The 26,746-nt window shown below is 33.2% G+C and overlaps 4 protein-coding genes across 6 annotated transcripts; all 4 read left to right on the forward strand.

The window, feature by feature from the left end:
• The first annotated feature begins 5,788 nt into the window (after nucleotides 1-5,788).
• Nucleotides 5,789-8,158, forward strand: LOC136220145 (uncharacterized). Of its 3 annotated transcripts, none has more exons than XM_066007857.1 (6): nucleotides 5,789-5,904; nucleotides 6,194-6,397; nucleotides 6,478-6,546; nucleotides 6,658-6,733; nucleotides 6,821-6,885; nucleotides 7,759-8,158. In XM_066007857.1, the coding sequence occupies exons 2-6, from the start codon at nucleotides 6,200-6,202 to the stop codon at nucleotides 7,831-7,833; spliced, it is 483 nt and encodes a 160-aa protein (XP_065863929.1). In that variant the 5' UTR covers nucleotides 5,789-5,904; nucleotides 6,194-6,199; the 3' UTR covers nucleotides 7,834-8,158. The 3 variants fall into 3 exon arrangements, with proteins under 3 accessions (XP_065863929.1, XP_065863931.1, XP_065863932.1); XM_066007859.1 differs by having other exon boundaries at nucleotides 5,820-5,904; nucleotides 6,167-6,397; XM_066007860.1 differs by having other exon boundaries at nucleotides 5,823-5,904; nucleotides 6,178-6,397.
• A 145-nt stretch (nucleotides 8,159-8,303) lies between these two features.
• LOC136220146 (uncharacterized) lies at nucleotides 8,304-9,398 on the forward strand. Its single transcript, XM_066007861.1, has 3 exons — nucleotides 8,304-8,614; nucleotides 8,811-8,916; nucleotides 9,096-9,398. Exons 1-3 carry the CDS (start codon nucleotides 8,593-8,595, stop codon nucleotides 9,361-9,363), a joined length of 396 nt encoding a protein of 131 aa, XP_065863933.1. The 5' UTR covers nucleotides 8,304-8,592; the 3' UTR covers nucleotides 9,364-9,398.
• Nucleotides 9,399-9,474: 76 nt separating this feature from the next.
• LOC136220144 (MATH domain and coiled-coil domain-containing protein At3g58210-like) lies at nucleotides 9,475-10,863 on the forward strand. The gene is made up of 3 exons (XM_066007856.1): nucleotides 9,475-9,737; nucleotides 9,886-10,046; nucleotides 10,234-10,863. The coding sequence occupies exons 1-3, from the start codon at nucleotides 9,475-9,477 to the stop codon at nucleotides 10,386-10,388; spliced, it is 579 nt and encodes a 192-aa protein (XP_065863928.1). The 3' UTR covers nucleotides 10,389-10,863.
• A 176-nt stretch (nucleotides 10,864-11,039) lies between these two features.
• On the forward strand, nucleotides 11,040-18,635 carry LOC136220143 (uncharacterized). The gene is made up of 6 exons (XM_066007855.1): nucleotides 11,040-11,214; nucleotides 11,889-11,997; nucleotides 12,431-12,582; nucleotides 14,379-14,661; nucleotides 15,898-16,067; nucleotides 18,362-18,635. Exons 1-6 carry the CDS (start codon nucleotides 11,193-11,195, stop codon nucleotides 18,529-18,531), a joined length of 906 nt encoding a protein of 301 aa, XP_065863927.1. The 5' UTR covers nucleotides 11,040-11,192; the 3' UTR covers nucleotides 18,532-18,635.
• The last annotated feature ends 8,111 nt before the right edge of the window (nucleotides 18,636-26,746 follow it).

Consider the following 26,746-nt stretch of genomic DNA (forward strand, 5'->3'; position numbering starts at 1 on the left):
GTGTGTGTGAAACGCTGCCGTTGTAATCAAAACGCAGCTCAGCATTAGAAGGATCGAGAAGACCTTTGTTCAACAACTTCGGAATGAAGCTGCTGAGTTGTCTCGACAAAGAGTACAAGACAGCAGCTGAGCAAGAGTAACTTCCAGACGAAGTATTTCCACTTTGGGTAAAGTTCGGAAGACACAGAAAGCTGTCTAGTTGACGTTATCGCAAATGGAGAGACATTCTGTCGCACTGACTAAAAGCTGCTCAATACTGACCGAAGACAGAAGATACTCAAAGATGATTGGCCAAGACATCTGAGCAGTACTGAGTGACAACGACAGGAAGCCGTTTCCCTCCAACGGTTATTTCGAAATTCGAAATGACCGACGCCATCAGACGTCTCTATAAATAGTGCCTTCAGAGACTTCATTCAACACAGAACTTGATCAAGCCATTACGCTGACCAAAATTCCACTCAAAGTTCTATGAAGAAAAGCAAAGCAAATTCTTACACTAATTTCATATCTTTTGTGTAAAAGTTTAGAGTGATTATTCAATCGTCTAAAGTGTCTTAGCAATTGTTGTTTAGGACAAACACTTATCATTTCTAAAGAATAGAAAGGAGAGGCTGAGTACTCGGTTATAGTACTCAGCGTGAGATTAGGATTGAGTAGAGGTATAGAGGAAGGTACTCTTGTCATACTCAGTTTCTAAGTTGTAAAAGGTTTGAGGCTCTACCTTTAAAGAGCTCAGTAGAGGATTCGAAAGCTCGGAACGTGTTCCGGGGACAGGACGTAGGCTTAGAGGCCGAACCTGGATAAATCTGCTGAGTAACATCTTTCTAACCTTAAACTCCTTAATATATAACTTGCTTGCTTAAAACAAAACTGACCAAGTAAAGAGGTCACGCTGAGTTGTGCATACTGAGCATCTGAGTTTGGGAATAGACTCTTAGTGCTATCTCCTGACTCAACGAAAGAAGCTGACTTAGTCACCAGTTGACTAAGCTAGTGTCTTATTTCACTCAGCGCGCTGTCTAAATCTTTTCAAAGAAAAAGAGTTCAGACTTAACGTCAAAAAGTTTAAATAGTTCCTAACCCCCCATTGGAACTATACTTGTAACGTTATAAGGGACCAACACACAGAATATAAAATTCAGTACCAGTATAACATACAGAATCATCCAAGCAATGAGGAAGTGGTGGGTGACTATTATTTTGAAAATCATAACGAGGAGGTAAGTAGGGTTGCGAAAGCTTAGGAAAATGTTTTACTTTTTCAATAGGGTAAAAATTTCCCCATTTTCTTTATAATTTTTTTCTGTTGACTGGCCTAAAATTTTCTGTTGACTTATTTTTCTAAGCAAACAAACACTAAAGAATCAAGAAAATATTTTTATGCACAATATTTTCTGGCAAATAATATTTCCATTAAGAATATAAAGTAATTTAAAAGTAGGTGAGTGATACATTTAATTTTTAAGAGTGAAAATGGATGAAATGTCATGTTGACCAAATTGTTATTAGAGTTGACCGGTTATAATTATCGACAATACACTTTAGTGGGAGGTCACCAATAAAGTGACGTAGTTTTGTATGCAAAATTAAAGGTTGTACACCAAAATGTGAAACAATATAAATGTTGTACACCTCATATATAATTTACCTTAAGATCTTTGTATAAACTTGTAAGCTTGCTCTTCACCCGCATCACACAACATGAACAAAACACAAAGTTGATTCTGATATTACATTGAAAAAAATAAACTAGATTAAAAGAAAAACATAACTGACACAACAACAATATCACAAATGTTAACGAACGTTGATTCTCACACGAATATCCATTAATCAACCTTCAAAATTCAAAGAATTCTAGAGAATACCAAAAACTGCTTAATATATCCAAAATTGCTTCTTAAATAGCAAAAGAAAATCGTAAACAGAATACGAAATAGTATTATTAAATACCAAAAACTGCTTAATATATCCAAAATTGCTTCTTAAATAGCAAAAGAAAATCGTAAACAGAATATGAAAAAACTTAAAAGAAAAATTACATAAAAGTCCAAAAAATAGTAAATTGTATTTTTAGAAGCCTAAATAAAGAATTGACGCGTATCTAACCAAAATACGCTCCCAAAATACAAAAAAAAAACAATCAAATTGAAACTCAAAAGTTGGCAGAACTTACAAAACAGTTACTACATTAAAATTTATCGAATTTCTCTAAGAAATTGCAAGACAATTCTTCAGCAGCATCAGTAATCCTAAAGGAGAAGTAATATAGCTAGCTACAATTAACTTCATTGATGAAGCACAATTAAGCTCTTTTCATAACACGAAAGTTGAATCTTGATTCGTAACAATCCCAGTAAAGAGCAATAATATCATCTATCTTTAAATTCCTTCTTGCGACGAACTCACGAAGCCATCCTCCAATAAAAACATAACCCTTATAGAACCCCATCTCTTAAAAACCAAGGTATGCTTAGTTTCTGTATCGCAATCCCAAACCCCAACCGTAAATCCATCTTTTTCCATAACCATCTTAATTTCTTCTTCCCCTAACAATGACAATATATGTTCCTTCACTGAACTTGTTGACACACTAAGTCTTGACAATATCCCTAGATCACACTTCGTTAGCTTTTTCCTTATCGTCTATATATCTTGATTAATCCAAGATTCATCAAACAAAGTTAGTTCAGTAGAAACACTAGTATCATCACTTCCACTTACAGGATCCAAAAGAGGTGAAGTATTCATCTTTTGAGGCTTACAGTTGTCAGCGATTTTCCGATTTAAAGAAAGAATTAACTGAGTTGAAATCTCACTCTCTTCTTCTTCAATTTCTTTTTATTAGGTTTGATTCAAAGTTTAATAATTAATTAATTTGATTTAGTGGATACGAAAAAAATATTTCATAGGTTTTAAATAGGTCAGGTTACTAAAGTTAATATCTAATAAATAAGTTAGTGGTTACTAAATATTTTAATTTTCTATTTTTATTGGTCTATGTATAAATTTATTGTTTATGGTTTAAGTTAATAATAAAAAAAAACGGGTTTGATATATGTAGCATTTAGGACTGCATATAAACATTTAATGTAATAATATATTCTTTTATATTTTCAATATCTATATTTAATATGCATTGAATTTCAAACGCAATAAAACTTATCAATGTAAATGTATTAATTATTTAATACTTTTACAACCTATTGTAGGTTACCAATAAAAACTTGGATTTTATTTATCTATATAAATAAATTTACTTCCAAGATAAAAAAAAAATTAGAAAAACTTCCAACATATCATCAGTCTATTTATGTTGTAACATATGTTTTTTTACATAAAATAATTGTAAGTGAACATGCTCAATGATTTTTTTTGAAGCAAGTCAAAATAAATAGTTTCCTGCAACTAAACCGGGACAGAAAAAGACACAAACTCGTTAGCATTGGACAAGGCATATCATGTAATAACATGAGCCCCCTGTTCGCTAGGCGTGGAGAAAATGACACTGTAAAATCGTGTCGACTACCTAAAAGGACCTTACAATCTTGAATTATAGAACCAAAGACAGACAAGTCTAAAGCATCAGATTGACGCTATTAACCACAGACAAAGAATTGCTTTCGAACATAACATTAATACAATGAAGATGAACAACCCAGTACAAGGCTTCGCGAAGTGCCATCGCCTCTGCCTCGCGTACGTCGTCAATGAGAGGGAGCAAACGGCTATAACATGCCATAAAGGAACAGTCCGATGAGCGTAATAAGGCTCCCAACCCGCTACGAATCCCAGCTTTGAAGGATTCCGCATCATAGTTGCACCTGACGGAGCCAAGAGGGGGTTGATGCCATCGAGCTAAAAACGGCTGATGCACAGCGGCTGCCAGAGCGAGTACCTGTAGACCGCGTACATGCTCAAAGATTCAACTCTTTTATTTTTCATTTTAAACTTTTGGTTAATGTTTATTTTGTAGCAACTGAGCTATTAGAACAATATCAATTTCTAAAATGTACATTTTCTTTTCTTGCATGAAATTGGATAGTTAAAAACTTTAGTTTGTTAAATTTATTGCTAAGAATAGTTTTATTTATCATGTATTTTAAATTCATAGTTTTTGTACAATATTCTATTTGAGATTAAATAGGGATATAAACAGAATGATACAAATTGTATTAACCATCCTCGATCACTGGTTTATCAGAGATTATATGTTCCTGAATTATAAACGGAGAAAATTTGACTACTATCCCATTTAATTTGTTTTCTTAATTTTTTTTCATATAAAATAGGGTAAGGTACCAAAATAGGCATAAGGTTTTTGGGGAAGTACCAATTTAGGCTCAACGTTCAAAATAGCACAAATATAGGCTTAACGTTTACAATATAATATCAATTTAGGCTTAACATTTACAATATAGCATTAATTTAGGTCTCACGTACAAAATATCACCAATATAGGTTTAACGTTTACAAAATAATACGAATTTAAGCTTAACGTTTATAAAAATATATACAATTTAAGCTAAACGTCATAATTAAATTAATCATATTACATTCTTTCCCTATTAATTTTATATGTTATCTTTTTATTTAGTTCTATATTCTTATTTATTATAATACAATTAATTAGTATTCTTGCCTATTAAGATCTTATATTTGTTTTTGATCAATGATTCCATGACTATTAAATTTCATTGCTTATGTAATATATGTAAACTAAAAGTAATTGAATATCCATAATATTTCAAACACTGACATGTATCGCTATTATTTTACATGAGCCATGAAATGGAATGGTTGATGAAAAACAAATGTAAGGGCACAAATACTAATTAATTGTATTATAATAAATAAGAAAATAGAATTAAATAAAATGTTAACATATAAAGTTAATAGAAAACGAATATAATATGATTAATTTAATTGTGACGTTTAGCTTAAATTGGATATATTTTGTAAACGTTAAGCTTAAATTCGTATTATTTCGTAAACGTTAAGCCTATATTGGTGCTATTTTGTACGTGAGGCCTAAATTGATGATATATTGTAAACATTAAGCCTAAATTGATATTATATTATAAACGTTAAATCTATATTGATGCTATTTTAAACGTTGAGCCTAAATTGATACTTTTCCAAAAACTTTAGACCTATTTTTTACCTTATCTCAATAAAATATCAATTTTGTAGCATACAATTTGATTTCAGGAACTCAATAAAACACGAAATTAATAAAAAAAACAAAAGCATACCAATTTCATAGGTAAATTACAACCGTGACCACTGAACTTTATTTATTTTAACATTATCGCCAAATTTTAACGATATAGTTACAAAACTTTACATTTTTTAATATCGGTCCATTCAACTTTAACTAACTCCTCAAAATGACCGTTAACGACCTCAAAATAAAAATATTCAAGAATTAAAGTTATTCAGAGCAAAGTTTACCATGAAACCACATTTTTTATTTTTTTAAAATCACAATTTTGGAGCTTTATCTCTCTAAAAATTCACGCACCCTCCTAACCAAACAACACCCAAGTGGCTCAAAACGAAAATTTTCAAGAATTAAAGTTTCTTAAAATCTCATTAAATCTTAGAATTTTTTATTTTAAGACCGGCAACAGTCGTTTTGAGACGTTGAGTGGTTATTAGTGTTAAAAAGTGTAAAATACAGTGGTTATTCTGTTAAGAATTAAAGTTTAGTGGCCATAGTATTAAAGTAGTTAAAGTTCAGTGGCCATGATGTAATTTACTCCAACTTCATGAACCAAACCAGAGAAACCAGAATAACTTGGGTTCCTCTCTGATTCAACGAAGTAGTAGAAAAAAGAAGACTGACCTGAGCGGCAGCGGAAAGAAAACTGCAGCCTCGTCTTCTGAGTATTTCTGAAGGTAAAGAAGAACTTTATTTTATATAAGAACTTACGGGCTAAAGCTTCAATCCCAACACGGACCTTAAAAAGATTTGTTGCAGTTCTTAGAGGCAATTGATTCAATTCATCTGCCAAATCGGGGATGGAGATTCCCCGATATACCAGTGGTCGGAGGTGGTTAATGCAATGCCCGCCCCGTTTACATCCCTAACTGCGATTTAATCAATATATGACCATAATAATAAGACGACTGTCGTCTAACCTCAAACAACTGATTTCAGTATTTCACCAGCTTCCTCCCGTTTCAGTGCAAAATGAGCCGCGAAAAGTCTGGATTTGATGCGTTAAGCGACTCTCTGGGAAATCTCAATGTCCAAGAATCGTGTTCTTCATCTTCCGGTCAAGAGGACCTCACTAGTGGTAGCGATTCCGGTGACTTGCAGGTCACCTGTTTCACTGAAATCGTCGATGAAGTTACCCTTCATTTCCAGATCATCCGCCTTCCCAAACAGGTAGTTACTCTTCTCCGTTATCATTTCTAATTTGATTTCTGACAAGGAATTAATTGTTAGTGACTGTTCATCCGTTGTAGATATATGCTTGGGTGAGCTGCAACTCCGCTAAATTAGGTCATTTGTATGCGGCTGCTCCAACTCGGCCGGTAAGCTACATTTGAAGTAATCATGGCTATTGTTAGTCCGATTATTACTCTTTTATTTTATTCTTTTGCTTTTAAATTGTTGCTTTTTCTGAATTGGATGATCTCTTCCAGAATAATACGGCTAGTGTTTCTTGTTTACTTGGAGGAACATCTGATAATACAGGATCCGGGATTGCTCGACGATTAGGTAACGATTGTGTATTTGAATTTTTCATGGCAATTTATTGTATTTTTCTGTTTTTCTATTCTGACTTGATTTCATGTTTCTTTACAGTGTTAAAGACTGGCCTTAATATTATTCTAGCTTGTAATATCCCTAAGAACAGTCCCATGCTTGAGGTACTTTGCTTACCTTTTTCCACACACAACTGAGAGTTTCTACATAATCCATGCAACCATCCATAGCTCAATGTATGAAGGACTATAGAGAGATTAAAGATATTCCCTTGGTTTTTATATATGTTGTACTGAAACGGAAACGTACACAGGGAAAGGTTATTTCTAAATGATTATATCTAGGAAACGGTAATGGAAACGAAAAAGAAACTGAAACTGAAATGGATTCGAAACACGAAAATGCTCATGAAGAAGAGTTTCTGTGCAACATAGGTTTTTATAGAGCGAAAAAGATAGTTTTTCACCACAATTTTTTAATCTGGGTCTTTCTGACTGAAGCTTGATATAAGTGTTTTAGGGTTTACGATTTTTCAACCTCAACATTATAGCAAATTATTTAGAGAAACATTCTTGTTACTTGACTTGAGGGCCAATAGTTTCCATAGGGCTCCTACGAGGTCAAGGTTTATAGTGGGACAGTATTCGGAAGTGGCTTACAAGTATTGGCTTAGGTGGCCATACTTTCAGAAGTATGAATTGACGGAATGGTTATAGATTAGGGGCCGTAGACTGGGGGAAGTCACGGCGCCACATGGGAATTTTGGCATAGCCCAAGTCTGTCTTCGTGACATTTTTTGCCTAATTAGTTAATCAATATTATAGTTGTCTAAACAATATCAGAATGCCACCCATAATCTTACTACTTTTAGCTTTCCTTTCTTTTTCTTTTCACTATTTCTTCTTCTTCTTCTTCTTCTTCTTCTAGATTAGCCTCATTTGTTCTGCATTATCACTTGACTAGTGATCTGCCTATCGTTTGTATCTTTCTGCGGGTTTAGCATATACTAAATTATGTTGATTTTATACTCTTTTTAGGCCAATGCAGAGAGGAAGTTGGTGGAGAAGCTAATTTATCTGGGGTATACAAAGCCAAAATCTGCAGTCTTGTAATCATAGCTGAAAACTGGAAGAATCAAGCAAATCGACTTAACTTTTATGCCTACTTTGGGTGGCACATGTTGCACAATCTGACAGCATATTCCTAGATATTAAGCTATGGAGCTCTGGCATAAAGCGTTTAACTGCATCAAAATTTACTGCTGATTTGAGTAGTTCAGTAGTCGATCTTATATAGGAACACAGTTGGATGAAGTTTATGGTAGAAATGTTGTAGAATTTTATCTTTTAGCTTTCGTTGTGAGCAGCATTAGTATGAACAGCCCCTGGAATATGAATGTTATTCACTGGAGAAATGAAAAAAATGAAACTTCTGCAATTCTTTGGTTCATGGATTTCAAAATTTCATATGGTTTAAGCTTGCTTTTCCGCTCAATATTTGTTTGCTGGAATCTTTGTTTTTAATCTTAAAAGAGATGTTAATATACTAAACCAAGTTAAAGGTTTGTGATTGGTTAATATAGCTATATGTATTTGTATATTTCTGTTTCTTTGTTTTGAGCAGAGCAAGAAATGAAAAGTATGCATAATTGTGATCAGATTGGCATTTGCAAGGAAGGAATTTGATTCCTTCCATGTTTCATGGATTACAAAGCTGTGATTAAGTCATTCAAGCAAAGAATAATTAGTAACACTCATATTTCTGCTACATTTTATTGCCTCCTTTCTTATTCTTCTTTCGGTCTTCCTCCAACAAATTTCTCTTGCTTCTCACAAATAGAATATCAAGTCTAGCTTTACATATATCTGGACATGGATTCTGATGCTCAAGCTGGTACACCTCCTAACTCTCTTATTGATTAAGAATCACTTTTGATCTTGACAAGCTTGTGTTCTTTTCCCTTGCATTTCTTTACCCACTGGCCTTGTTCTCCGCCTGCTGCAAAAAAAAAAAAAAAAAGCTAAAACATATTGGTTGTTTGTTATCATTGAGTGCTAATATATGCTTTTATTGTTGATGATCTATGCAGATAACTTACCAGATTATTACATGCTCCAGATAAAGAATTTTTCAGCCTTAATTGGTGAAGTGAATAAATACGAATCAGCAATTTTTGAAGCTAAAGGCTACAAATGGTACTCTCTTTTATGCACATTGTTGATCTTCCTGCCTTCAACTCAGTGTGCATGAGTCAATTGATTTCTTTAGTTATTTGTGATTTACTAATAACATCATCATAGATAGAGGTTCTAGTTTTTCTACTCCCAATTTTTTGGATGGGGATTAAAGTGCATTTTGTATTTCTTGCTGACAGGAAATTGGTTATTTACCCGAAAGGAAATGGATTGAAGGAGGTGAAACATCACATATCTCTCTACCTAGAATTGATAGAGAAACTCGAGCCTGATCAAATGGTCTATGCTGTTTTCAGATTGTATTTGCTTGATCAGAAGAATAACAATGACTTCGTACTCCCAGGCACATTTTTGAGTCTTCACTTTGCAAAGAGAATATATTTTATTATTTGTTGCAATGGGCCACATAATTCTCAAACTTGGACCTTTTCAGTTGATAGATTTTAGCATTTTCAATTCATTAAGTAATTTAGTGGAGTAGAAGCATGTGCTAATAGTTTGATCATTTTGACAAAGGTAGATACTGAAGGTGAAGGAAAAGAAAAGTGCTTTCATCAGATGAAGCTTGAATGGGGCTTTGATCGATTTATTCATACTGCTACATTTTGTGATCCCAGCAATGGTTATCGTGTGGATGACACTTGTGTTTTAGGAGCAGAGGTTGTTGCTGCCCGACCTGAAAGAGTAACTGGAAAAGGCGAGTTCTTTTCAGTAACAAAGGAAGCTCCTCCTTCCAAATTTACATGGAAAATTGGAAAATTTTCCAAGAGAAGAGAAACATTTATTCAATCCAATATATTCTGTGTTGGGGATCATGAATGGTACTCTTCTTTCTCTTCTCTAAAAAGCATCTTCGTTGCAGTTTCTTTTGGCAATTAAATACTATTATACTAATGCATGGAATTTTGAAACAAAACTTAACGTTGTATAGCCCAAACATGGCAATAACTAGTACTGCGGTTGTTTCAGGAGGATAGAGCTCTATCCTGTGGGAACAAGCTACGGACAGAAGAACCATGTTTCTCTATATTTGTCTTTGGCAAATCACATTGCCATTAAGGGTAGAATATATGCAGATGTCACGCTTCGTATCCTGGATCAAATGAAGGACAGGCACATTATTGCAAAAGGTAAAAGCTCATCTCGTTCTCCATGAGTGTTTACTTTTTTAATGCTTCATCTTTAAGCTTCGGCACTTAATGTAAAATGCATAGCAAAAATGGGTTTCTGCTTCTCAGAATATGCTCAGATTGCTCTCCTCCTGCTCCGATCTAAAAAAATTAAACATACGTTTACATTTTCGTTGGCGTTCTGCAGATAATTTCTGGTTCGATGAGTCAATTGCCAGACATGGGTGGTCAAGATTCGTACCACTTTATCATTTGAACAGGTCAAAAGATTTCCTTTTGTTTAAGGATGTTTGCTTTGTGGAAGCAGAGGTCAGAGTGCTTGGAGTTGCTAACGCACTCTGACATGGATTTACTGTATTCTGTAACATTCATTTTTTTAATGGGAAGAAGCATTTAATTAGTTGAATCTTTTGATTACTCTTGAGTTATTGAATCTATACTTAATGGTCAAACTAGAGTTTTGAAAGCATTGACAGTCTGTGTTGATTGACATATAAACAAGAATACTTTCTAAATTTTAACATTCTTATAAAACTACCAATCATCTTCCATTCTTTCGTTTAGAAGAATCATCATCGAAGTTTTGATGGCTGAATTCCTACATTTGAAAGAATGAAACATACTGATTTAAAGCTTGATTGGTTATTGGTTAATCATTATAAAAGATTCGTAGTTAGTCACAGAATTTTGCTGCTATCAAACAAAGGTTTTCAATTGACAAGATCCTACAGATACTGTGTATAATTGAGTACCGAGATGAATAATGGATGTCCAAGTTTCGCTATTTTGAGCAAACACAAAAGGAGGTTTTTTGGAACTTGAGGTGTAAAAGAGGCAAAGATAATAATAAGAATGATTTTCTAATGTTGTTTGTGCAGCTGTTAAAGAAAACCCTATATATATAATATATATATATATTCATAGCAGGAATCTGAAGGTTCAGAAAGTAAAAGAGCCTCTTTTACAGTTGCTTGCAAGGAGAGGATGGAATGAATTTAATTATTCTAAGTTTCGTGGATCAGAAAGGAATCTTCTTGAAGCAAAAAGTTCAACATTGGAATATTAATTTTCTGTAATGTCTTATAAATATAAGAACAGGTATTCTTTCTGCTTGTATTTACAGATTCTCTTTCTGGATTCATAGCCATGGGTGATGTTCCTGAAGCTGGTACTGTCATCTCCCTCTTTATATATCTCCTCCCCTACTGTTATTTTTTTTGTTTGTTGTTGTTTAATATATCAATTCTTGTTATAAAATGGGGATAATGATAAAATTTGAGCCTAACGGATTTTAAGAAGTGCAGATTTAGTCCAAACTTATGAAATGGTGCAAATTTAATGCTAGCTTTTTCACGCAAAATCAATTTTAGACCTAAGTTACCAAAAATTTGTACAAAAATGGTTTGACTGTTATTTAACTTGTCACATCATACTTTTCAAATAAGTTTGTCGATAAACTTGAGCAGTTTCTTATATATTTAGTTGGTTATTTGTAACTATATCAGTAACAGGGTAAACATTTTAGATACTTTGACGAAAAAAATTGTGATTCAAACTTATATGTGGAAGACTTAGTTGTTAGTATTTTAACATGTTTTTTTTACTTGTGTTAGTAATACATTAAATATCTTAGACATAATTGATGTCTGAAAGGTCTGATGTGATAGTTAAATAACAGATTTTTGGTAAAAATAGGGCCAAAATTGATCTTGTTTGGAACGTTAGGGTTAAATTTAGACCATTCGGTACATTAGGCCAAAATCTGCACATTCACCGAAAACGTTAGGGTTAAATTCGGCATTTATCCTATAAAGTGATATTGTTATTCATGATCATTATCAGATAAATCATTGCCGCGCAATTATGAAGTGACAATACAAAACTTTTCAACGATAAAAAACACAGTTGAGATATACAAATCAGCAGTTTTTGAAGCTGGAGGCTACAAATGGTATATTTTCTTGGTTGCATATACATAACCTGACAGCTAACTTCCTTTTATTTTAGGCCCGTTAGGAAAATATTGGGTAATGGAAATTTTTGTGTTGGAAAATAATATATTGTTCGGTGTTCAGCTACAACTCTGGAAAATGGGATGAAGTGGTGAGTGACTATTGTTTTCCTCACTTTCTTCATATATTTTTCTATTGACTAAAATGTTTAAAAGAGCACCACTTCTTCCCGTTTTCTTGTAGCCAAACACCGAAAAATAAAACACAAAAAATTTCAAAACACAATATTTTCTGACAAACAAACGAGGCGCAAAAGGTAAAACATTTTCCTCACCTTTTTCATATATTTGTCTGTTGACTACCTAAAATTTTTCGTTGGCTTACTTTCCGGCAAACAAAGGCCTTAGTTAAACTCAGTTTTTGTATATCCAGGAAATTGGTTGTTCATCCAAATGGAAACAGAAGCAAGAAGGTGAAAGATCATCTCTCTTTCTACTTGGCATTGGCAGAAAGAGTAGAGCTTGGCTGGGAAATCGATGCCACTTTCCGCTTATATTTGAAAAAAACTTCTGAACAGTTTCCAGGTAATAATCAATACTGGTAAAATGTACACAGTAATTGAAGTTTGGGGTTTATTTCATAAATGTGTGACGTGAACTTCATTTTCTTTCAATTATATCACTAAATTTCAAATTTGATTTCAATAAAGTCATTCCAGCCAATTTATATACAAATCTCATTGAAATATTGACGTGAAACAAAAGACAGTAGACTAAATGCCAACTATGAAAGTAGAGTAAATGCCAACTAAGCATCATGGCGGACATGCTTGACATTTATGATTGATATGGCAGAAACATGGCAGCCAGGTGTATTCCATTTGGCACATCCTAGGACAAATCTGTTTAAAAAATAAAGGTAAAAACCATCCAAAGGCCCCCTGATCTTTCATTTTTTTGTTCATTAAGTCCTTGATCTTGTATTTGGTCCCATTAAGCCCCTATGATTTATGTTTTTGTCTCATTAAGCCCTTGTTTGCCAAATTAGTTGATTTAGTTAAAAAGACGTTATTCATTCATCTGTGTTGGAAATTATATTTTTTAAGGCTTGAATTAAGGTTTTTACGGTTTTCATATGGTCACGTTCATGGTTGTTAAATCGAGATTCGATTCGTGACTCGAAATCTCATTTTGTGAATCGGGAATTGTGAATCGAACCGAATAGTAAGATTCAGATCAAATTCAAAATATTATAAAAAATAAAATATTAACCATGTTTAACTTTAAATATTAGTCTAAAAATTCAATTCTAATATCCAAATAGAAATTATATCAAGTTATCAACCAAGCACTTAAGTTAAAATTCAAATTTAATTCAACCCTAATCAAAAGAAACCAGAGACATAAAGTAGAAGATAATCAAAAGAATAGAGGAGAGTACAGTTGAAAATAACAAATGAAGAGAAGAGAAGAGAAGAGAAGACGGAAGGTTTGGAATTTATAAAGTGAAGAGTTATCTGTTTCTATTCAATAACTTCTTATTAAATACTGTTAGAGCACATGTTTTTAAGTTTTTAAAAATTGATAACCATTTTTTTTAAATGTTGTCATGAATCGACTGAATCGGTGGACTCGGCCGATTCATGTCCGATCCATGAAGATTTCGAGTTGTACCATAGATACGACTCCAAATCTTCATGAATCGGATCGAGTCGTACGAGTCGTACGATTCTAAAAACTATCACATTACACCTATCAAAAACTGTTTTTAGACGGTGAAAAATACAAATTTCGAAGGCAGATGAAAAGAATAACACTATATCAACCAAGTTGTGTATTCAAAATTGACTTTTTTGGTTATCCGAGGACCAAAAATAAAATATCAGAAGCTTAATGTATCTAAATAAAAGTTCAGGGGCTTAATGAACCACAAAATGAAAGATCAGCAGCCTCATGATGCTTTTTTCCAAAAATAAATCACATTCTTGTGTGACATAGTGCTTCGTTGGCATATGATCAAATGTGTCAATATTCCGATGAGCTTTTATACACAAACTGGCTGGAATGTCTTTATTGAAATCAAATGTCAAGCTAAGTAATCTTATTAAAAGAAAATGAAGTTTACTGATACAAACTCCAAACTTTAATGACTGTCACATTCATATATAGTCCATCAGTAGTGTTCACTTATACCCTGAATGATTTGGTCATTCACCTTTAGATATAGGCTTATTAAATCTAAGCTTTAGGATGCTTTGAATTTTCACCCTACGATCTTAATATGTCTAGATTAACAGTGAATGACCAAATTCATTCGGTCATTAACATTACTCTATAGTCAATATCAAATGTTTTAAAGTTGTGAATTGAATCTCACTCAGGTTTAGATTTTGGGACACAGCAAAGATGCTTTCACCCATTGAAGCTTGAACATGGGTTTGATGAGTTCATAGATTTTGATAAACTGAATGTGGGAGATTCTTGTATATTTGGAGCAAAGATTCTGTCTGCAACCAAAGCAAAGACAAAAGGCAGAGCAGAGTGCTTATCCATGTTAGCTGAAGCTCCTGTTATTACTCACACATGGAAGATTCTCAATTTCTCTACCAAATTGAACCAAGAATGTCTCAGCTCTGAAATATTCAGAGATGGAAACATAGAATGGTATGTTAAGTTATCAATTGCTCTCTTATACTTTTAAAATGTCCTATTTATCCCTAAAATCCACATGACGCAGTAAAGGAAAATTTTGAAAAAGTTGAAATGTGTACACTTTAAACAAGTTTAGGAGGCTATAGATCACTTTAAGAAAGTTCAGCGGACTAGCAGTACCTTTTAAAGAGTCATTGGGTCGTTCTAAACAAGTTAGAGGGGGTAAATAGAACTTTTTCGAAGTTGGTGGTCGCCTTTTTTAGACAAGTACATGGGCTAAAGATGTATTAAGCGTATCTTCAAATTTGTGCTTTGATTTCTTGTTTTGGATTTGAAATTGGTGGTTAATTAATGGACAAATTCCAAATATAACCCATGTGTTTTCGCCCGATTTGCGATTGAGTGCCATGTGGTTTTTTTTTGTTGTAAAAAGATGACCGAGCTTACCCGCCCTTAGCAAAACTAAGGAATTTTAAGTTGACATTGTCAATTTGATTGTTGATGATCTCAAAATAGAAAATTCCAAGAATTGATGATAATTTAAATAATTTTAATTCTTCAACCTTTTAATTTTGAGGTCATTGTTGTTTGGTTAGGAGAGAAAAGTGAATATTTAGAGAGAGAACACTCCAAAAATAGTGATTTTAGAAAATCGAAAATGTGGTTCGTTAGAGCATCTCCAAGAGACTCTCACTCTCTAAAAATAATATAAATAATTGACTCTTAGTGATTTAAGAGTGACTAATACATATCATCTCCAACAATACTCCTTATATTCACTCTCTATTTATTATTTTATCATTAAAGTTATTAAGTATTGTTATATTAACCAATAGTGAAAGGAGAGAGACTCTTCAATAATAAATTATTAATAAAAAATAAAATAAGGAGGCACTAAGAGGTGGAGAGAGGCTCTCTATTAATAGAGAGGATGGGAAGAAGACTCTTAGTGATTTGAGGAGCCACTAAGAGACTGTTGGAGTTTATTTTTGACTCTCCTTCCTCAAATTTTAACTTAAGAGCTAATTTAAGAGGCTGTTGGAGATGCTCTTAGTAAATATGGTAATGAATAAACTTTTCTTGAATATTTTTATTTTGAGGTCATCAAAGGTCAAATTGACGTCTTTCTGAAATCATTGGTTTTGCCCGGGTTCTCTTTTTGCAACAACAAAAAAAAACCATATGCACCCATTTACAAATGATGAAACCACAAGAATTATATTTGGAATTTGCTCTTAATTTTTTCAGGAAGATTCAGCTCTATCCAAGGAGAAATGACTGCAAAGGAACAGACTTGTCTATATATTTGGCATTGGCAAATCCCAGTGTCTTTGTTTACAGCTGCAGAATATATGCAAAAGTTATATTAAGCATTGAAGATCAATCAAATTCAAAGGGCAGGCATGCTACTCTTGAAGGTATAATTCATTTCAACATAACACATCCTTGTTTTAACTTTGGGATAATGTCCAAATTACCCCTATCGTTTTTGGAATGTACAGATTTACCCTTAACTAGAGGTGGCAATATTGGGTTTTTGTCGGGTTCGTGTCGTGTCAATTACCGGATTAGTGTCAAATGAGTCAATTCTAGTCCAACCCAAAAACTGTGTCATAATCGTATCAATCTGATTGGGTTAGTGTCGATTTCGTGTTGTGTTTTTGGATTTCCTCCAATTTTGCTATGTACCTATATTAATAGTTATCTTTAAAACTATAGGAAGATTTAATAATGTTTTTAAATAGTTTGTCACTTTTGAATTAACATGTTGACCAGTGGCGGAACCAGGACCCCGGATGACCTGGGGCTCAAACATATCAGTAAAAAAAATTTCAAAACGTCAAAAAAAATCGAAATTAATTGTGCGGTTGATGGTAAATTTTCAAAGTCCAACCCATTAGGACTGGACAAAAAATTTTTAGCCTCCAACGCATTAAAACTGTAAAAATGTTATCATTTTTTTTAAAAACTAGCATTGAACTAATAGAAAATTAAACATGTTTACTTTTTTTTTTTTATGGTAAAGACATAATAAAAATGAATATTAAATATGTCTACTTTTTTTTTTTAATGGTAAAGAGATATTAAAAATGAATTCAAAAGTGTTATCAAAATAAAAAGGTAGTAACATGTTTTTATAATTATTGAAAAATAAAATAAAAATAAATAAAAATGAGGTTGAAGGGAGTTGAACATAGAACCTCTAAAATAGAATAAGCATCCTTAACCATCTCATCTACCTTTAAACATTGAAATAATACTACATAGAGTCAATATAATTCTCTCCAAAATATTACGAGACACCATTACTAAAAATTTTTTTTTCTCAATTTTCCGACCGCCTGCCGGGGCTCGAGCTCCCCTAACTCCCCTTGGTTCCGCCCCTGATGTTGACGCTTACCATCTAAATTATGAATGACATCTAAAAATATGGAAAATTCGACTTGTATAATGTGTTTACAGTAATATGAGAAGTTAGTCATGTTTGCAATAATAATTGTAATTTTATTACCTTTATTAATTAAGGTGACATAAGAGAATATGATAATAATTTTAAATATTCGTGTCAATACAAAAATAACACATTACCTATTAAGCTAAACTCAAACACTAGAAGTGTGTGTCGCAGGTCGTGTAATATTGCCACCTCTACCCTTAATGTACAAACTGGTACAATTTTACCTCTAACCTTCCTAAACAAGGTTGAATTTATTACTTGGAGCTGGAATATAAAAACAGCAGGAGACCGAACAAAAAATAAATGGGCAGAGTCGCGGACAATGTTGATTTCTTTAAGACGTTACAAAATTGTATTGCAACCGTACAATTTCGTTTCTGTCTACACTCTCAGTTGGCTCAGTTTCGAAAACCCGGCCCGGTTCGGACGGACGGCGGCGGCGGTGCGTGTGGTGGTCAACCAAGAGGTAGGTCCTCACCCTTTCACAAAAGTGGGTACCCCTTGGGGCACACCCCAAGTGTGTGAGGACCTCCGTTATAAGTATCTCCACCAAGTGCTTTGAAAGCAATGTGGGATACTTTCCATCTTGAAAACTCAAAGGCATGGGCTCTTTTCATAAATTATAATTGGGCCAAGCCCAACACTACCTAACCGAAAATTTAAACAAATATTAGTTGAGATGGGAGGGAGTAATGTTTAGGTCTACTAGATTCATATTAATAACAAAAAAAACTACCTAAAATGTTTATTATGTTATTAAAACAATTATATCAAAAAAAAAAAAACAATCTGTCAAAATGTATGAAACTGCTACTATGTTGTACGGAAACTCTTCGTCGCTGGCGTTTCGTGTCCATTTCCATTATCATTTCCTAGCTATATTTTTATAGAAACAACGTTTCTTGATGTCAGTTTTTGTGTCAGTTTTTTTTTTCCGTGCAACATATGATAAGGCTATAAATGATATTGTTTGGCAATGTTATGGATAAAATTGCACCCCTCTATGCTTAAGGGGAAATATGTATTTCTCTAAATAGGATGACAAATTTTTAGACCTTTATCCCTTTAATTTTTTTTTTTAGATTTCAACTAATTTTGCATCTGTGGACACCCCCAAGTAGGATTCGAACCTACGACCAGCCATCATGGAAGGCGTGGTTCTAGGCGGACCCTCTTCGATGCCTCCGCCACTATTTTTAACTCTTTAAGGTTTTAAAATATGACAATTATGAACTAACTGGTTTGATGTTACAGGTAATTTCTGGTTCAGTGGTTCAAACCCAGAACAAGGATGGTTTACAGTTAAATTTGATATGTTGAAAAAGTGGTTTCCAGTTATGGACATTTTGTTTGGAGAATCTGATGTTTTCCTTGTACAAGCTAAGGTTGCAGTGCTTGGAACTGCTGATGCTATTGTCCCATGATTTTTTTTTCATCTACATCCTTTTAATAATAAATAAATATCTTTAGTCCTCTAATTATTATTTTTTTGTTGATCGAGTTTCCGATCTTACAATTTGACACATTGTGTTCTCGATCGATTATAATAATATGGGATAAGGTGCAAAAATACCTTTAACGTTTACGTTTAGGAACAATTTTACCTCTAACTTCTAAAATGGTGCAATTTTACTCTTAATATTAGCTGCCAAGAGTAACATTGAAAGCTTGGGTTAATTGGAAATTATTCGTCAAATTGTCTTCTCGGTCATGAATATTGTTATTTATACTTTCTAAACATATGATTAAAGATGATTTTTAAAAAAAAATAAAAATAAAAAATATACTGTATTTTGTATGATTTGGACAAAAAAATTTAAATATTTCATCGAATTTAAAAACATATGATAAAGCTATAGAAACAATGTTTCTCGAGTCAGTTTTCATCTCCGTGCAACATATGATAAGGCTATAAATGATCTTGTTTGGCAACGTTATCAATAAAATTGCACCTCTCTATGCTAAGGGGAAAAATATAAACAATGAGGACAAATTGAGACCTTAATCCTTTAATGTTTTTTAGATTTACAACTAATTTTGAATCCATGGACACCCCAAGTACGATTCGAACCTACGACCAGCCATTATGGAAGGTGTGGTTCTTGGCGGACCCTCTTCGATGCCTCCGCCACTATTTTTAACCTTTTAAGGTTTTAAAGTATGACAATTATGAACTAACTGGTTTGGTGTTACAGGTAATTTCTGGTTCAGTGGTTCAACCCCAGAACAAGGACGGTTTACAGTTAATTTTGATAGGTTGAAAAAGGGCTTTCCAGTTATGGACATGTTGTTTGGGGAATCTGATGTTTTCCTTTGTACAAGCTAAGGTTGCAGTGCTTGGAACTGCTGATGCCATTGTCCCATGATTTTTTTTTTTCATCTACATCCTTTTAATGAAGGAAATAATTATCCTTATACTCCTAATTTTTTCGATTTTTGTTGATTGAGTTTCCGATTTTACAGTTTGACATATTGAATTCTCAAGCAATTATAATAATACATTAAGCTCCGTACCATGTTAGTTGTAATATCTAGGGATAAAGAACTAGGTTTAAGGTTTTTGGGAAAGTATCAATGTAGGCTTCACGTACAAAATAGCACTAATGTAGGTTTAACGTTTAAAAAAGAATATCAATTTAGGCTTCGATAACGAAATGTAATATATCATTCATATTACTCCGTTAAATTCTAATTTCTCTCTTTACGTACAATTGACAGAACTTAACGAAGTAATATGAATAACGATTTTACGTTCCGTTATTGAGGCCTAACTTGGTACTCTTTTTTAAACGTTGAGCCTGCATTGGTGTTATTTTGTACGTGGAGCCTAAATTGATACTTTTTCAAAAACCTTAGGTCTATTTTGATACCTTATCCCAATTATCTAAATTCAATTAAGAGTGTTAATCATTTCATCTGCAATAATCAGACGTTAAATAGTGTTGATCGATTTAGTGTGGTTGATTCAATTGTCAAATATGTTTGGTTGCCGCCTATTCCTAATTCTTACAAGCTTAATTGTGATGCTGCCTTTTCAATTCAAACGTTTAAGGGATCATTTGGTATGGTTGTCAGAGATTGTAATGGCCTTATTTCAATTTCGGGAGGAGGTCCAATTGGCACTACTTTATCGGCATTGCATGCGGAACTTTTAGCGATTCTTTATTCGTTATGTGTGGTACGGGATTGTGGATTTCAAGTTATGTTGGTGGCCTCTGATTCAGCTTCTGCTATACAGTTAATTAAAGGTGGTGTGGTGTTGTCAAACTGGTTGGGGATCATTTTAGAAGATATTTTTGATGTGACTCGATCTTTTATTTCAGTTGAGTTCGTGCACGAGAGAAGACAAGCAAATTCTGCAGCACATATATTAACTGCCTGGGCACGGTCTCTTTCTCATTTGGAAATTCTTATTGAAGAATTCCCTAATTGTGTTTGTGCTTGTATTCAAATGACATTGTTTCACTTTTTTCGTAATATATATATGACTTTGATTATCAAAAAAAAAAAAAATAATCAGACATTTGAAATTGTATTTTTATAGTTCGAATTAGGTTTTTAGAAATGGTTTTATAGATACGTCATATATTAAAAAATAGGAATAAGATATAAAAATACCTTAACGTTGGAGAAATTATACGGTGTATCTGGCATATATCAAATTCTGGTGTGGTATGTGATAGCAAATAAAAATAAGACATATGTCCCATAGATTAATAAACTAATTTTTCACGTGCTTATCTTCCAAAACCACAGACTTCTCTCACCACTCCATCTCTCTCGCAACCACCACCACCGAATCTCACCGTCGGCCACCACCTGCTTACTCTCCTCGCCGACCACAACCACCGATTGGTTCATTCTTTTTCACCACCACATCGTCTTTTTCTGTCTGTTCCTTTCTTTTTCTCAAATATTATACGGTTTTGTTTCCAACCTATATATCACCAAATTGAAGGAGGATAAGAAAAATAAGAGTTTTTTAGAGCTCCAATTATGATTTCAAGGTCTAAGTGACCAATTATGGCTGAAACATGCTTCATCCCTGGTTTGTCAGGATTTGATTTTGCATAGATGAAAGGGTTTATAGATATGGGTTTTGTATTTCCAGAGTAAAATAGGATTCATGTTTGGTTCCAATAATTCTTGGGTTACAGAGATTGGGGAAGAAAGAAGATGGAATATGAGATCTAATGATGATTCAAGGTCTTAATTTTGTTCCTGGGAGATTAGATGCTTTGGATAAGAAAACAACCATTGATGAATTGGAGAATTACTGCATTTACTACTGAGATTGCCGTAAATGATCTAAAAATTTGGGCTCAAATTGTTACTTGTGTTGTCAAATTACAAAGAATTTCTGATCCATCATTTTATGTACTACAATTTTTTATACTTAAATTCATTCCTGCAAGTTCTTCCTTCTGTTCTTGGAGGTTGGGACATGCGGTGCTCTTAGATAGATGGAGCAATGATAAAAGATATTTTGGGGCTGGTTTTATAAGCGTGAACATGTGCAAATTTGAATTTTTTTTTTTATAAAGTTTAGTTTATTAACCTATGGGACAGATGTCCTATTTTTATTTGCTATGGCATACCACATCAGATTTTGATGTGGTATGCCAGACGCATTATATAATTTCTCCTAACGTTGATATTCATGTAGATCAACTACGAGAAATGAAACATCTTCAAAAACACTACCAACAAATGATGGTGAAGAATTCACATTTCGTGTCAAAAAAGTGATTGAGGAAGTATTAAAGAAAAAATATAAATGAACTTCAACAAGGAAAGAAAGTTCCTTTTATTGAAAAAGATCACCACAAAGCTTCTTTCTTAAAAATTCAAGATGCCTCAACTAATCACGTATTCATGTAAAGACGATCCTTATGCCATATGAAAAACTATGAGATCATGATGTTATTACATGGATAAAATGGTGAAATAATGTGTAAAATATTCTCTATCACTTTGACAGAACATGCTCATACATAGTTCAATAATCAGGAAACGGGATCCATATCTAGCTTTCATCATCAATACTAGAAGAAAAAAAGATGTTACTTATCTCCTTCGCATCAAGCAAGAAGAGAAAGAAACTTTTGAAGATTATGTAGAAAGGTTTCTCATATTAACTTTGGAAATTCACGAGCTTCAAGTTAGGATGGAAGTTACAGAAATGTTGTAAGGAACAATGTCACATGATTTAAAAAAATCTCTTTCTTATGATCAACCTCCAAGTATGGAAGATTTGTTCGACTAAGCCAACCATTTCATCCTTTATGAGGACAGTGTGAAATACACTGAAAAACACGTAACTTGAAACTTCGAATGAATGAAGATTCACAAGGCTTGGAATGCAAATCATCTAAAGCTTTATCTTTAGAGAAATTGTATTATGTAATTTCCAATGTGAATTGATAAAGATGATCCACGTAAATATGTTCCATTTTCAACCTTAAATGAACATTTTTCTCTACGAAGAAAACAAGCCTTACCATTTTATACGTTTTCTTTCTCATGCATAAAGGCTTGAAGGCTTGATCTTTTACGAGGTAGGAAATAATGTGCAAACGTTGATATATTATGAAATAAAACAATTGATCATGATGAAATGGATTCTTTAAGATTATCAAGACATGTGTGTTGAAACTCAATTTTGATTAAGTTTTGATTATGACAAAAATCACATTAAAGAATTAGAATTTAGATCCATCAATAGTAAATTCAGAATTAATTAATTGCTTTATGAACTAACAAGTTTGTTAAGTATGAATTAATTATTTAAAGCACTAAGGCTGCTTCTGAGTCTATTAAGCAAAATCAGCAAAAGGCCTTCATCAATTAAAAGCCCAAACAGAAGGCCAGGCCCAAGTCTAGAACCAGAATCCCAACTCCGCATTCAGAAAGGACAACTACATTGTCTTCCCCAAGTTTGTCATTTATGGTTCCTCACAGAAGACAATCATCTCTGCACCAAACCCATCTCTCCCCATACACAATAATGGAAACACTCCAATCTGACCAGAACTCCAGAGAAGAACAGTGGATGAAAGTTCTCAACGGTCCTCTGAGGCTAGTTTCAATTTATGGCAATTCGCCAGAAAGATAAGAATCCTAAAGAAGAACATAGAAGCAAAACTTCTCAATGGACATCTTTTAAATTCAAACGACTAGTTTGAATTAATCCTTATATAAAGCAAGCTCCAGCTCAAGTTCAACCAAGAGAATTCAAACGCAAAAATACATATATGAGATATATTGTGAAAAACAGAGTAAATTGCTAAACACAATAAAATTTTATATTTGTGTAATCGTTTGAAAGAAAGATTAGTTAAGATTAGTTCAATTCATTTTCTATCTGAAAATCTATGATCTTTCTATGATTCCTAGTAGACTTTTGTTACTTTGGTTACAACTAGCAAAGTGTAAAATAGTGTGAGTGTTGAGTGAATGAGGGTACTTCATTCAAGCTTAGGCTTTTCTGTAAAAAGTTTGTTCTCTACCTGTGAAAGAGATCATTAGTGGATTAAAGCTTAAGAGAAGATATCTTGAGGACTAGATGTAGGCAAGATGACGAACCAGTATAAATCTGCTGAGTATTACTTTCTCTGTTATTACCTTTTACTTCTACTAAATTACCTATGCTCTAACATTATCTCACATTTCAACACTCTGAAAATTCTTGAAACTGTGCATATTTTACATATTACTTGCTTTACATTCTTCAGAACCTCTGATAAAGAGTCATCCTCTGAATTGGAAATTGTCAGAATCTGAAGCAATATCAGTAGACTGAAATTGCCTCTAATACTGAAATTACCCTCTGTGTTGTATTGACTTAAGTAAAAGGTTGTAAAGGCGTAAAATTACTCAATAGTTCTATTCACCCCCTTTTAGCAATATTTCGCCTTATTAGGGACCAACAAGTGGTATGAGAGCTATACTTACTAAAGATTCAACAATCTTGACTTAAAGATCCCTCAAATGGCTGTCAATAGCACCCTACACCTTCTTGGAAATGAGACCACACAAATCCTCCTAGAAGGATTGTCCATTACCGGGCCCCTCTATTTTTTGGATCAAATTATACATTCTAGAAAAACAAAATGAAATTTTTTATTCAAGCTCAGAGTATGAGTGTGTGGCTGACAATAGTCAAAGGTCCACACATTCGCATTGAAATAGTGGAAGCTCAAAAGGTCGTTAAATCAGAGGATAAATGGATTGATGGTGATCTGAAGAAACTTCAAACAAATGATGCGGCTATAAAAATGCTTCACTATGCGCTCGATGTTGTAAAGTACAATAAGATTTCAAGTTGTGAATCAGCACATGAAATCTGGAACAAGCTAGAGGTCACATATGAAGGAACCAGCAAAGTAAAAGAATCGAAGATCAATCAGAACATAAGGCTAAACGAGCTTTTTGAAATGCAAGAGAGTGAAGGCATTTCAGACATGAATGCCAGATTCACCAACATTATCAATGAGCTCAAACGTCTAGGAAAGATATTCTTAGAAGAGGAACCAGTAAATAAAATCCTTAGAAGCCTCCCAAAAAGCTGGCAAGCCAGGAAAATCGCCATTGAAAAAGCACAAGACCTGGCTACCTACAAATATGATGAACTCATAAGATCTCTTCACACTCATGAGATCTCTATGAAAAATTTTGAGGTAAAGGAAAAGCCCAAGAAGAAGAAGAAGAAATCCATCGTGCTAAAAGTGGACACAATAGACGAAAGCTCAACATACGATGAAGAAATGACAATATTCACTAGAAATATGAAAAGAATATGTAAGAAGAGTGATAAATACAATAAAAAGATATTCAGAAAGTCTGACAGACCCAATAAGGAATAGCACAAATTGAATTTCTAACGTCATATCTAAATTGAGAAAAGAATTGAAGTTAAATTAGCGGTTTGTTAAATTTTCAAGTCATAAAAAGAAGAGATAAGGTACTAAAATAACCCCAAAAGTTATTAGGAAAGTAACAATTTGACCATGAGGTGTAAAATAGCAAAAATTAAACCCCCAACATTTTATAGTGTAATTATCGAACCTTGTCTAATTATCTCAGAGAAGAAAATGATGGTATGTTAGGATTTAATTGATGCGCCGTTTCAAAAATATTAGGATAAGTTGACACCATTTCATAAACGCTCGAGTTAAATTGATGCTAGCTTATATATGAAAGTCAAATTAACACTTCCCCAATAATTATAAAGTCATTTTGTTACCTTATCTTTAAAAAAAATCCATAAGGCTAATGTTTTTAACCTAAAATAATTCAATTTTATTCCTGTGGTAGAAATTATATTGTAATTACACTTTTTTTTTCAAGAAATTATGTTTCTCCAGCATTCACTTACATAAAAAAAAAGAATAAAATTGGATTAAATTTTTTTTATCATAAAAATAAAATTGAGCTAAAATTATAAATATGAGAATGGATTTTATACTATAAGAATAAAATAGATCTTCTTCCAATAATTTTAGGAGTAAATTTCACCCGTATTCAAGAAAAATAATGAAATTATTACAAATTTAATAGATGACGGTTTTATATTAAATAGTAATAATAAAAATAAACAAAAAACATTGTCCAAACTAAGTGATTTTCTTCATACAAAATTAAGTTTAGAAGCCTAAATAAAACATTATATCAATGCTTTCGACCTGAAAACCTACTGATAATAATTTACTATTGCTGTTGGAAAAAAATCCAACATGTCATAGTCACATTCATTGAGTGTTACTCCACTGTAAGAACAACCATACTTCGATTTTTCATACATGTACCAACCATACCAACAATTTTGGGCATTGTCGTAATAAGCCTTGTCATGATGAGTAAACCCTTCTTGCCAAAAGTTTGGAACGTACCAAAAAACTATTTCTCGTCTAATATTATAAATAAAGGAAAAATACCCACCTCCAATCAAATAATGAGGACCGATTGAAAGTGAAAAATTCTTCACAAAAATATTTCTTTTTTCTCGCATAAACTTCCTCAAAAATGAAAAGTCCTTCTCCAAGTTGATGTTTTTCCAAAAGAATCCTCCGAATTCGGGACATACTTGCCAGAATCCTGATTCGAGGGCGAATCTTGAGATCGAACAATATCGAGATTCAACCAAAGTATACGCTTCTGAAAGAATATCCAAAAATAGAATCTTGTCTCCTTCGCAATGTCTGAAAAGCATCTCGGGTGATATAACTAAATACCTTCCTTTAACAAACCCTATTTTCTCTCTGTATAGTTTCTTAAGAAATTGATGAAACGAAGTCTTGTAGTCTTCAAGGATTCCTTCCGGCAACTCCATTAACATGTCGATGATTGGACCTGCCGTCATGTTGTCCTTTTTCGTGTCGGATTCCCTCACTAGCTTCCATGATTTCTCATTGAAGGATCTAAGTTTCGGTATTAAATCCTCGAAATGATCGAACTTTCTGCGTAATTTATTAAAATGTTGGTGCATGTAATCATATGATCCTAGCATATATTGTCGAGGATATTCGATTCTCGTGCAGTGACAATTTCGACATGCTTCGAGAAGGTGAAAGAAATCTAGGGTTTCACTTTCTGTTAGCTCCTTCGAAGGATAACCGTGAAAACGGTAGCAAGCAAGAC

This window comes from Euphorbia lathyris, chromosome 2 (genome assembly GCF_963576675.1).
Source record: "Euphorbia lathyris chromosome 2, ddEupLath1.1, whole genome shotgun sequence".
NCBI classification, from domain to species: Eukaryota; Viridiplantae; Streptophyta; class Magnoliopsida; order Malpighiales; family Euphorbiaceae; genus Euphorbia; species Euphorbia lathyris.